This window comes from Benincasa hispida, chromosome 6 (assembly GCF_027475165.1).
Source record: "Benincasa hispida cultivar pf3 chromosome 6, pf3_genome.v1.1, whole genome shotgun sequence".
In the NCBI taxonomy this organism is placed as follows: Eukaryota; Viridiplantae; Streptophyta; class Magnoliopsida; order Cucurbitales; family Cucurbitaceae; genus Benincasa; species Benincasa hispida.
The window spans coordinates 16,407,630-16,421,534 of NC_143483.1; the positions used below are offsets into that span (position 1 = coordinate 16,407,630).

At 31.3% G+C, this 13,905-nt stretch overlaps 2 protein-coding genes and 1 pseudogene across 2 annotated transcripts; 1 reads left to right on the forward strand and 2 right to left on the reverse strand.

Moving 5' to 3' along the window:
- The first annotated feature begins 1,766 nt into the window (after nucleotides 1–1,766).
- On the forward strand, nucleotides 1,767–3,478 carry LOC120080376 (F-box family protein). Its single transcript, XM_039035022.2, is given in 3 exon segments — nucleotides 1,767–2,661; nucleotides 2,748–2,909; nucleotides 3,034–3,478. Coding segments are annotated over 3 exon segments (1,299 nt in total). The 5' UTR covers nucleotides 1,767–1,878; the 3' UTR covers nucleotides 3,388–3,478.
- Nucleotides 3,479–4,801: 1,323 nt separating this feature from the next.
- Nucleotides 4,802–8,550, reverse strand: TIP1;3 (tonoplast intrinsic protein 1;3). The gene is made up of 3 exons (XM_039034801.2): nucleotides 8,326–8,550; nucleotides 7,848–8,098; nucleotides 4,802–5,472 (listed from the first exon to the last, which is right to left on the reverse strand). The coding sequence occupies exons 1-3, from the start codon at nucleotides 8,456–8,458 to the stop codon at nucleotides 5,095–5,097; spliced, it is 762 nt and encodes a 253-aa protein (XP_038890729.1). The 5' UTR covers nucleotides 8,459–8,550; the 3' UTR covers nucleotides 4,802–5,094.
- Nucleotides 8,551–13,074: 4,524 nt separating this feature from the next.
- LOC150035471 (uncharacterized) lies at nucleotides 13,075–13,835 on the reverse strand (annotated as a pseudogene).
- Nucleotides 13,836–13,905: the final 70 nt, after the last annotated feature.

The window sequence follows — 13,905 nt, forward strand, 5'->3', positions numbered from 1 at the left end:
CCTGGGAAGTAAAAAGAAATCCAGGGTAATGCGTACCACCGACCAACCAACCAACGCTAACTTTTATTACATAAACGAATCTAAATGAAATAGAAATAGAATAGGGAGTTCCTCAAATTTGACCTCATTATTAGAAACGTTTTTCAAATATTAAAAATAAGAGACGAGAATGGTTATCAAATAACTCAACTTTTCAAACAATGAAAAACATAAATAATAACGGGTCTTAGTATTTATTTACCTAATATTAACACTTATTTTTATATGTTTCAAACTTAAATTTACTAAATATTAACTTACTTTGTTTCACAATCGATTTTTTTAAAAGTATAACTTTCAATAATTACTTTTAGAACTACAACAATCACAAGTAAAGCTACGTGATGGTACGTTATTAATCTGTCATAGCATTGAAAGTCGTGCTTTTTTTTGTGGTCTTTATTTTTTCATCTAAATAATTCAAATAATTCACACGAATTTTACAATATGTGAGACCCATGAGCAAAAAGCTTTCCATGGATAATAAACCCTCAACCACTTTGTCCCCCTAACAACCAAGATTGCACCTTTATCGCACCTTTATCGTTATTCATCGTTATAATATTATTTTGATTCTTATATTTTCAAATTTGGTCTAGTTGTAGAATGGGCAAAATATGTTCTTGATATTAGGCCCGAAGCCCAAATCTTTTAGTTTGCCCAATTTACGATTTAATAGAAAAAGTAAAAAATATACGGATATACCTGATACACTTGATACACACTTTATAAACTCGATACACTTGATATTCCTTTATACACTATTGATGTACACTTGATACCCTTGATACACTTGAATCAAAATGATACACTTAGAATTTTAAAAATAAATAAATAAATAAATAATCTTGAACTTCTTCATCTTCAAAAGTAGTCGGCCCCTCCCCTCCCCCAACATCTCTCTTCAAACAACCAACACTGCTCCACACAATCTGTAGTCAATCACTGCTCCACCTTCTCGCTGCACTCCGATCACCGATCGTCGGTTGTAAGTCGTTGGTTTTCTCTTTCTATCTCTATCTTTCTTTCCCCCAATATCTCTCTTTCACCAATTCCACACCATTTATCGCCGATCACTACTCCATCTCTTCGTTACTTACTCTTTGTTGACCACTGCACGTCTGATCAACGATCGCCGACCGCTACTTTTCTCTCTCTCTATCTTTCTTTCTGTCTATAAATTAATTGTTTAGGGGTTTATGTAATAAAAAATAATTAGAAATTCATAATTGCTAAACCAAGAAACTGTTTAGGGATTGCATATTTTCTTTATTTGCAAAGTTTGAAAGTAAAAATCATAATTGCTAAATCCTAAACTTAATTTACTACCCAATATAATTTTCCTTGAAATTTATCAAATTTTAGTCTTTGTACTCTAAAAAAATTTTAATTAGTCCCTAGTTGGTTTATTGTTAATTTTTTCAAAAAATGTTTGGTTATTTATTAGTAATTTCATTCTAAATTTGAAAACATTATATATGAAAATTATTATTATTATTAAGTCAATTTCAAAAAATAATTAATTAAGAGGGACTATAATTAAAATTTATTAAAAGTACAATACAAAATTGGACAGTTAAAAGTACAATGAACAAATTTTAGGAAGTGAGGGAGGTATTTTAATCAAAGAAAAGTAGTTAAAAAATAGTGGTTCTTTTCCCTTTAATCAAAGAAAAGTAGTTAAAACAAATAATGGTCCTTTTCCCTTTAAATATCATCCTTGTGTGAGAACTGAATCATGCGTTTTTAAGATATGAATTGAGAGATTGAAGCTGCTAGAAGAAAACTGAGTTCAAAAGAGTTGGAAGAAGAAAATAAAAAGTGTGTTTATGTTAGAAAATGGATGAAAATGGGGAAGATTTGATCAGCTTTTTACCAGAAGAAATGCTTAGATTCATAATTTCCCTTCTTCCTTTTGAATCAGCTCTACAAACTTCCTTGCTTTCTTCTAGATGGAGAAAGCTATGGAATTCAGCTCTTCTAGTGCGCTTTGGAGCCATTGAAGATGTTGCTAATGAAGTTTCTTCTTTTTTCAGTCACTTCCATGAGCTTCATCCAATTACAAGACTTCAATATCACTTTAGTAAAAATGGTCTTCTTTTAGCTTCCATTGCAGCTGATAATAAGCTTCACTTGGATTTCTCTAATGGAAAATCAGAGTTCCCATGGCATTTTGATTGGGAATTGAAGTTTGATACCCAAAATCCAACTCCATCTTCCTTTTATGTCAGATCTTTATGTCTAAAATCAGTGAGTTACCTTACCAATGAGGCTGTTTCTTCCCTAGTTTCGAATATTCGGCTTCTTGAGAACTTGAGAATCGACCAGTGCTATGGATTTCGATCGCTATGCATCGGTTCGAGTCCGAAGCTTCAGAGGTTGACTGTCTTGGAATGCCCGGATTTGAGATTTCTCCATATCAGATGTTCGAAGCTTCGATCCTTTCGGTATCGAGGATGACTTGCACAGATTCGTCTTGACAGTCATTTTAACTTGCAAGATGCAATGCTTGATTTCAGACAAGGACCTGTATGCAACAACTTGAAGATTAGTGACTTTGATCCATGCCTCTTAACTATAAAAAATGCTAATACTCTTACATTATGTAGACGGAATTATGAGGTAAATTTTTGCTTTATTTGTATGATATTTCTTTCATCATATAGTATAAAAATTAAAAATGAAGACTGTTATTTGTGCTGTTGCAGGCACTAATATGGCCTTCTTTAGCTTCTTTACAAGGGAACTTCATATTTTATAATCTTAAAGAGCTCTGGTGGATTGATTATTCTTCAAATGAAGGATACAATAGTAATGCATTGGTCACCTTCCTCCAGATGTGTCCTGCCTTAGAGCGACTTTTCGTCACGGTACATCTCGTCTCTTTCGCTTCTCTTCACTTTCTTGATGATACAATCTGCAGCTATGACAATTGACAAAACCAATTCTAAAAGCTTCATGAACTTATTTACATTGATGTCAAACTCTATACAGATTGATCCTAAAAGCTATGGCACACCGAGCACGAAGACGTACTCAAAGAACGTCTGGAGGAAAGCGAAATTGGAACATCTAAAACTTGTACGTTTGAAGGGGTTTATGGATCAGAATGAAGAAATGTCATTGATTAGGCTGATAAAAGAGCTAGTTTCTGAGAATCCATTGTTCATATCAGTAATTGATCAGAACAACTTGGAGAGTTTGGTTGAAATTCCTTCCAATCAGTTCAAATCACAGAGTTTTCTCAACATCAAAGCAGAGAAACATGAATCAAATGGAAGAAAAACTTTCTCTAAGTTGGATGATGCAGAACAAACATGGCCTAAACATCCTCACATGAATCTTTAGTTACCAAAATCACACAATGCAACATTAGTATCCTTGTTTTAGCTATATTCGTTTCGTCGCGCCGAAATTTGACTGTTGAGTTCTGTAAAAACTATCTTTGGAACCTATCTGAATGTTTCAAACTAATGCTTTCTTGTAAGATCAACAAACTAAACTGATATCTCAAACTGTAGGACATGTTAGTATTTTTCAACCTAGCTCAATAAAATATACACCATTGAAGAGTTATGAAGTAGTATAGCTTCCTAAACTAATCCTATTTTGAACTCTATTTTGACATACAACCACCATTTTAAAATACTCAACAACTCACAAAGATCCAAAAGTTTGAGTCCAAAAGTTTGAGTTTGAAGGCCGGTTTGAAATGACTATTTTAAGCCTTTAAAAAGTCATTCTCAACCTACTTGAGCCAAACTTGAATAAACTTTAGATACATACAATATTTATATAGAGAATTGGACAAAGCCAGTTCATATTCAGAATGGGCTTCCATCCATGAGAAATGTTGTGGGTGTATGACTAAGTGTTCAGCTGGGGATGACCCAAGGATCATTCCAAGAGAAAAGAGGTCAACTCCCATCCTAAGATTAACAAAAACCGTGAAGGTCAACTTCTATGAGAAAAAAATAATGCCCAAGTATATAGGTTAACCTATAGGGACAGCCATAGAGCTTGGCAACGTCGATCCTATAAAGGCAAAGATTATGTCCAAGTACTTCACAATTACATTTGTTTGGATTCACAAATAAGATTATTTGTAATGGCCAAATTAAGTTATTATCGGTCAAATTAATTATTCAAGAGATCACGTGGCTAAGTGGCTATTATGAAGTTAAATTTCTATATAATCAAAAGGACCAGAAAATTTGAACGAGTTAAAAAATATCCTGAATTCTCTACTCTCTAGCTCTCTCTCTCTAAACAATTAATAATTTGATTATCGGAGTGTTAGTAGCTAAACACCACACCAGTGTGAATTTTCTTTTATTGTGCAGGACAATCTTCCAATTACTCCCGTAATTACAAATTTAGAGTTGGTATAAAAAAAAAAGTAGCTAATAATAATTTTTTTAAAAAAAGTAATATTTAGATGCATCCCAAGCTATCACTCATCTTTATGCATCCCACCCTCATCACACACATAGAAAAATAATTAACATAATTCAAGAAAAAATAGAAAGAATTTACCATATAACAAATTGATATTGGACAAATTAATAGGATGCACAAACATAAATACAGTTCGGGCACTAATGTGAGATTCCCCAGCTCAACCAATAAACTCCTCCCAAGTTTAATACTCAGATAAGATGTTGCATCAATCACTATCAGCCAAAGTCCTTAAATTATAAACCCAGCACTTTCTCATGTATGTTTTTTTTCAATTAATTGGGTTCTGATTCTGACACATTCATAGTTAAAAAGAAAAAAAATAATGTCTTTCAAACAAAATAAGCTACAACCATATATTCTCTGCCTGATTCTTTGTTAATCAAAATCTTCAATGGGGAATAATCAACCCATACAATATGAAATAAAAGGAATCTACTGTCTCTGAATAAGTCAAGAAAAACAAAACATCAAGAAAAGAAAAGAAAAAAAAATAATTAAAAAAATAATAATAAGCATCAGTCCAAAAAATTGCAACTGAAACTGGCCTCTGGGGCATTCTTGTCCCAGATCTTCTAGTTTTTAAGGGGAACGGTCCTAGAAATCATTATACTGAGTAAGAGGCTCATGCACAGAGTCTGAGATAAAGAGGGTGTCATAAAAAATGGCAGCAATGGCTGCACCAGCCATAGGACCAAGCCAATAAACCCAGTGATGGCTCCATGACCAGGTGACTACAGCAGGGCCAAAGGAGACTGCAGGGTTCATGGAAGCCCCATCAAAAGCACCACCAACCAAAATGTTAGCACCAACAATGAAACCAATTGAAATTGGGGCAATGATACCCAAATTCTCCCTCTTTGGATCTATTGCTGTTGCATACACTGTATATACTAATCCAAATGTCATCACTGCCTCAAATATAAATGCATTCCACACAGAAACTCCTGTTGACAGGGCAAATGCTGGGGTTACCTGCATTTTGTTACCCCTCACATTGTATGTATTGGAGATGAAAGATAAGGGACAATTATCAAGGGAATAACTATGAAAAATAGTCATTATGGTCTCTAAACTTTCATTTATTTCAATTTGGTTCTCTTAGTTTATAAAATATGTATTTTACTCTATGAATAAAGAAAGTAATAATCATTTTATTTTGTGTTTATCAAATAAAAAAGTGTAGCTTTAAACAAGGGTGAGACTGAAGTCTGGACATGTACATGTAGTAGAGCCAAATGGCTTAGTAGAGATAAACATTAGTTCAGTAGATATGAATGGGCAAAATAACAAAGATTGAAATAGTTATGCTTTGAATGCAAAGTTCAACGAATGTAATATTAATTTTGAAAGTTGAAACCAGAACGATTGTTTTTTATTCATCAGTTTGCTTGCCTAGGATATTTAGTAATATCAAATTGTAACTATTTTCAAATAAATTATATTATTTATTAGCCCATGAAATAGAATAAATGAATATAAGTTTTTAAGTTTTAAAAATTAAGCGCTTAATTGACATATAAATGTTAAAATTTTGAGTTAAGTTATTTTTTTCTTTATTATATTTAAATTTTCTATTAATAAATCAACATTAAAATATATATTAGTGATCATTTTACTTTTTTCTTTTCGTGAGGATCCCAAATACAAGATTTTAATTGCTTTAATTTTAAATCTTTCTGATTTCAAACGAAAATTTAAATTATTTTTGGACTTTTGAATCATAAGATTTAAATCAAGTTTCTTAATTTCAACTGTAATAATTTAAGGCCCAAACTGAATGTTTTAGAAGTTTTGGGATAAAAAAAATTTATTGTGAAATTTTAACCCTCACATGTATCATCAATTACACTAAAACTACTTGTTTAGTAGAGATGTCCAAATTCTCCACGAGACGGGACCCGGGGGTCCACCCTGAATGGGGTGGGATTCCCCGTTAGGAAAGAAATGGGAGAGGAAGTGGGGAAAAAAATTCACCATGAGCTAAACTGCATTCCCCATCCCCGTCCCCCTCCTCCTCCCTGTTATGTTAATATTATTATTATATAAATATTATATTTAAATTTCAAATTTCATTATTTATTGGGAAAGATAATGAATATGTTTAACTTGAATATTTAAATTTAGATTATATATGTAAATAATTTGATTTATATTTATTTCTACTAAAAAATTAATTAGCTTTTTTAGACCAAAATTTGAGTAATTTATCCAAAATTTGAGTAATTTATCTCTAAATTTAAATTGTTATGTAAAACTAAAAATAATAAACAATTTAGTGATAAAGTTAATTATTTAATTAAAATTTGCTCGATTTAAATTAATTGACTTTTTACAAAAAAAAAAAAAAAAAAAAAAAACGGGTAAAATTCCGAACCTGATCCTCGTGAATTCCTCACGGGAATCCCGCTCCGATCCCCATAAGAAATTTCACGGGATGGGGAATGAAATGGAGAGCGGGAATGGGATGGAGAATGGCATCCCCAGCCCCGCCCTACCCTATGAACATGTCTACTGTTTAGGGGGGGGGGGGGGCATGTGCTAGTTTTTGGTTAAACTAAAAATAAGTTGGCTAGTTTCCAAATTTTAGAATTAAAATGATCCCCTAAACCTAATTCAACTTATTAATGTATATGTTTTCAATAAAAAGAACAAGAATTAATTATTGGAATAAATTGTATTTGACTCTTCCATGGTAGTTTCATCATTCACATCCATAGGATGCATTACTTCACTAATGGTTAAGTAATCTTTTCATTTGATAACCACTTTTATAGAAGGGATGTGACTATTTGAATAGCTATAAATTAATCTATAAACTATAAATATAACTTTTTCCAAATTGAAAAAGCACTTTTTCCATCAACATTTTTCTCTTACAGATTTTGTTCAATTTGCTCCACAAGATGATGTTCGCTAGATCTTGTGGGATGAGGTGTTACATTCATGAAAAGGTAAATATGATCTTACTTTGAGGAGCAAACCAAACTTCATCAAACTATTGACGAGACAAAAGTATCGATGGAAAATTTGTTCCAATTCAGATAATAGAGATATTTATAAACTGATTTGTAGCAATTTGAATAGTCATATCCATTCTACATATTGGTTAATAAATGAAAAGAATTAACTGGTAACTCATGAATACAAAACGATGTAACTCTAAATCAAAAATCACATTACTATCTATTCCAATATAGAGATTCTAATCCATATTCTCACTTATTGTTGGACTAAAAAATGATTCTACAAGTCAAATACATTCTTATTTATTAGTCACTAACCTGAATATAGCTTAATTAATTAACACAACTTAAATAAATAAATAAAAAGTTTTAGTAACATCATACCTTTCCACCAGTTGCAAACTTAAGAAGGAAGCACGCAACAACAGAGCCAAGTAATTGAACGATCCAATACATTATACTTCTAAACAACGATATATTTCCACCTACAAGCGCACCAAATGTAACTGCCGGATTTACATGGCCACCGGAGATATTCGCTCCAACGGAAACCGCCACAAATAGCGCAAAAGCATGAGCCAGAGATGCCATTATCAGCCCTGACGGCGTTGCAGATCCACCGTCCGTTAACTTATCTGCCAAAATTATAAACCTACACTTCAATACGCAATCAATAGCTCAATTAAAACTGAATATCCTTCAATTTTGAATCCAGAAAATGCACAGATCAGTCATTATAATCCTAATTGACAACTACCAGGTCAGAAATCGAACAAATCAACAAGTAATCGAAATTCAAACAAAATGCGGACCAAAGAACATCGAATCAACGATTTAAACTCAATTACAAATTAGAACTTACCAAAAGCCAATCCAGATCCTTGTCCGGCGAAAACAAAGATGATCATGGAGAAGAATTCGGCAAATGCGGCCTTGATCGCATCGGGTTGGCTCACCTCTCCCGGCGTTCCGAGTGTAAATTTTTGGATTGGCATTTTTTTTCTCTTTCCAGTTCTAAGAGATTGAAGAAGAATTTTCCTTTTTCACTCTGTTTTTCTTTGCCGGATGCTTTTATGATTTGAATTTTGTTCTTTGTGCTTCCACTGGCCTTTTATACACCAGAAATAACCGCTTCGTTACCGGCAAAACAAGTTGCCAGTAAACTTACAGTAGGGGGTATTCTACGAGCACCTGCGGGTGACACACTAGCTAGAGGATGGGAGCATTGGCAAGCTGCCACGTGTGTGGCGGTGATGAAACATAGGTGGCGTTGAATAAGTGCCGAGGAGATATAGGATCCATTTCTAAAAAGTTGATAAGAGGCCATTTAAATCCTATTTTGACACTCTGATTTTTACGTTAAAAAAACTTTTCGTTGTTGTAAATTTTATATCAAAATTACTATATATATTACAAAATAAATACATCTCTAATACTTAGTATCGAAAAAATCATTTGTCACTCTCCAATCATCCCATTTTATCTTTGTCTTTTAATTACATACTTAATATCCATATAATTCTATCTATTAATTATCAAATTGTTTATAAATAATGTCATTTTGTAGAACTTAAAAAAATGTACAAATCGGTGAGAGTAAAAAAGAAGAGAATTTTATATATTTTTCCTATTTCCATAATTCCTATTTTCATAATTTCATAATTTTGGTTATTTTAATTTATTTATTATTTTAATATATTATAATTTTTCGATATTCGTGTTCCCGTTGTGCCTCGTTTTGCTCCTCAATTTTACAACAGCTTCTATTATTTGTAGTATCTAAAGGTATGTCGCTTTTCTCTATTCATTATAATTAATAAATTATTTGTTGTTTTGCATGTTTAGTATATATTAAAATTTCAATATAAATACAATGTTATGTGATAATGTTATCATAACAAATCTTACGAAATTAGAATTCATAACCTTTGACATTCATGGTAATAATTATTTGTCATGGATGTTTAATACAAAAATACACCTGAATGCAAAAAAAAATAAAAAAGTCATCAAAAAATAATTATTCTTCCTAAAACTCGTTATGAATGGATGCATTTGAGGCTCCAAGATTTTAAATCAATATGTTAAAGAAAATATTTTTCTACATTTCGTGTCTTGAATATGCTCCTGCAATAGTGATATCGAGAGAAATATCTTAAAAAGTATTCTGAACTCATCTCACGCAATAGTGATATCGAGAGAAATATCTAAAAAAAAGTATTTTGAACTCATCTCACGTCTTCTCATGAATGAACGACATAACGAGTTATTGATTGACAAAAATTATGAATCTCAACTAACTAGAGCAACAATCACTATTTAAAATTAAAATAATAATAATGATAAATAAATAAAGGTTTCCATGACCCTAAAAATTTGTCATTATTACATTCCTTGACTTTAGTTTTTGAATCTACCATTAGGAAAGTGTATAGATGACACATAAAAATTAGTCATTATTACTTATTTTATGACTTTTCAATACAGTCAATAATGAACATTTATTGACATTGGTTGCCTATATGGTAACATTTTCTATGACAATTTATCATTATCAATAAATGACGAAAAAATGACTTCTTATGTCAATTAAACTTTTATATTAACATTAAAAATCTATCACAAAAACATTAATAATGACACGTTTACGTGTCAATAATGTCTTGACAGTAGCACATTCTAAACGTCATTGAATTACGTACTTTGACACTTATTTATAGTCATTGAAGTCCAATTGATGATAGTATTTTAACGTCATATAAATACATTTCATGACATATGTGAAAGTCAACAAAATGTTTATAATAATAGATAATTATTTGTATCATACCTACCATTGCATCTATGTTTCCTCTAATTTTGACATAAAATATGTACACGAACATAAATATAAACTTTCATATATAACGATGAGCTTTGTACCGTTAATACAAGAAAACTATATAAATGAAACTAGTAACCAAACTTCGGTTATCTACAAATCTAGTAATTATAACTAAGTGTTTGCACTATCTTTGGTTAAGAACACACACACACATATATATATATATAAATAACATGCTTGGTGGGACATTTCCTCATTTCAACGAGCTTGTGTGAAGGCCTAGTGAAAAAACATTCATTTTAGAATTCAACTGAATACATCAATGTAAACAATATTAACAATATATATACATATGTTATATATACCTTCTTAATATTTACAATCTCTCTTATCATACACTCAAAACCATACTTTAGTCGTACAAATAACCTTTAAATGAAACTTTAAAACAAGAACGATCTTTAGAGTTACAATATAACCACATAATCAGGCTCAAATCACATTAAAATTTCAAATCAAATTTTAATAACATGAATAACCTCCAAATTTTACTCATTCTTCAAAACAACAGAGGTAACGAACTTTTAACATTGAAACTTGACATAAAAATCAATATAAAGCGTATTATAACATGTGCAAACTTTTTTAGTATATATCAACTAAACAAACCAAAATATAACAAATAATAAACATCAATCTTGCTCAAACATTGAAGGATCAAATCCCACAGCAGAAGTAAGAGAACGTGTGTACTTTTAATTTACGTTTTGAATTTACAGAATATACAAAGAAGTTGAAACATATTTAAACTAAGCATGCATTTTACAAAGAAGAAATTCTAGGAGAAGAGAGTTACCTTTGAAGACTATTCTTCATTCTTTTCAAATACTTTTTCAACCCCCTCCTCTACCACAAAACATAATACACTTCAATCAAATCATTCTTCAATGAAAGTTCACAAACTCCATAAGCTAATTATCCCAACAAAGTATATTGTTAATAACTTTTTAAGAAAAAGAACATAGTAAAGTTTAAAGATACATTTTCAAACAAAGTCAATGCTTATAAATTTTTCAAGACCCCCTCCCCTCCCCCATAGCTAAAAAGGTAAGTAAGAAAACTTACGAGTGTCTTAGCAACTTGTGTATTCACCGATTGTCCATCCTTCTTTTTGTATGCTTTAGTCCATAATGCAATCCTTGTGACTAAAGTTTGATCTTAACTACTTTTTTTTCTACAAAAAAAAAAAAGATTAAAAAATGAATTCACATACAATATGAAAGCGAAATTGAAATGTAGTAATAATGATGTTTACCATCTCTTCAGCCAAATGGGCATACCTTTTCCTACTACATGTATGTGGGAGCTGTTTTTTCTTCATGACTTTGTATTTTTTTACTTTTCAACTACTCAAATAGAAGACATTCAATATTTTTATCAAAGTAATAATAGGAAAATGTAAATGTACACGTCTCGAAGTAAAGATTTTCATACCATGAAGTTTGCACTAGTCTTTTCACTCACAAAGTCCATCTAGTCATCAACAAATTGCAAATTATCGGACATTAGCTATAAAAGTGCATCCTTTGTTGGGGAATCTCGAATTTGTTTCACTAGACGAGATTTTTCAGTCCTTCATAATCTACCCATCTTTTGGGAAAAAAAAACTCTTTTTTGCCAATCTTCATCTACATTGTACCTTGACTAAAGTTATGAATAGTTAGAAGTAAATCATAATGATATGTGCGTTCAATTTGAATTATATAAATGAAATAAAGTAACTTTATACATGGATAGGTTTCCATAAGACTATTTTCAACCTCGTAGATAGTTTCTTCTAATTCTCTAAATTCATTGATACAACCTCTCTCACTAGTGGACCAAGAAATGAAGCTAATCCTACCGATTCAACCCTAGTGGGTTGTCCATATTCATTGAAAACAAGGTTCACTCTAGATTGTTTATCAATGGCTATTGTCTTCATCTTTGTAAGGACCCTTGTTCTTTTTGGCAAAGTCGTTGTTTCATATGAGGGCTCATTGACTATATGATCTTCATTTTCAAGTCTGTTTACATTAGAAGTTTTTGTTTGCCTATGAATTGCTAATTTTGTTTGAGTAGCCAGTGAGTCTAATGTAGGAATTGAAATAGGATTACATTTAGTTGTCTTCTTATTAGGATTGGAAATATTCAAGGTGGTCATTTAGAAGAGGCAAACTATCATTATCATGGTTTGACGCATTTGATTTTTTCCTTTGAACCCCTACCTCTTCTAGTTGGTGGTCATTCAACATTTCATCACTCCAAATCTTCCTTCGTAAAAACCTTTTTTTTTCCTTTAATTTTTAGTTCCAAGGTATCTTTATGTGTTGTATAGTCTGAGGTAGTAGCATGTTTCCCTTCATCTCAACCTAAAAGCATCATTAATAAATAATCAATACAAGTCATATTCTAAAAAAAATAGTGAAATTTTTTTTTAATATAAATATTTACCATCATTCGTGATCTCACTATAGTGGAGGTGGCTTATCCAATGACATACACATCGATATTGATACAAAGTTATGAAGAAAGTTAATTGATAGTAAATAACTTACATCAATATGCCATATTTGCCAAAGTGGCTAAAAAGTCTTTACATAACAAAGGTTAGATCATGCAATCAAAGCACCTTTACAAAATAAATATTATAAAGTATAACAATCACAAACAAGCATTTAGACAATGCATCAAACTGCTCCTCAAATCAAAATACCCTCACAATCTTGTCTTGCATGAGTAAGCTCATCATTTTCGCCAACGTGAATCTTCACTACGAATTTGTTCATTACTAACCACAATACCATCATAATTCTCATCGTACATCTCCAAGTCATGAAATCCTCTAGGTGGTGCTTTTAATAAGACATACCAACTTGAAGTGTCATGTTCTCTAACATAAAATACTCGTTCGGTTTGCGAGACAAAGACGAAAGGCTCCCATACAAATATGCTTTAGCTTTGATGTAAATTAACAATACTGAATCCTTCCTCGTCTTTTACTCCTTTACGAACATTTGCCAGTCGCATCGAAAGATTGGAAGTTGGTAGACATAATAATCTAATAAGATGATTTCTTGTAACACCCCATAATAAGGAACTAAGTTCACAACTTGAGATTGATCTTTTGCACTGGATCTACATAATGTTCTAGCATGTACAATAACACCACTTTTTTAGGTTAATTTTTCAACACTCTTTATGTGAAATTGTTGCCCATTTATGATGTATCCAATGTAAGACATAGCATTTTTTCTGAGCCCATTTGCAAGTCATTTTAACAAGTCAAAGTAACCATTAACAGACGAATCTAATTCAATCTAGTAAGAAGAAACATACCTACTTGTTAGTGAAAGTATATTATGGTTTTAAATATTCATTCGTTATTAAATAGTTAGTATTATCTTAGATTTCAACCATAATAAAAAAATTTCTGTATGAACCTTCCAAAGTAGATTAGAATCTTTTGCCAGTCTTTTATCTAAGATCATGAGTTCATTCATATGCATCCTACCCAAATAAGTTGTCATTAAATAATAATAATCTTAAATTAAACTAAGTAATATTGTTAAACAAAAT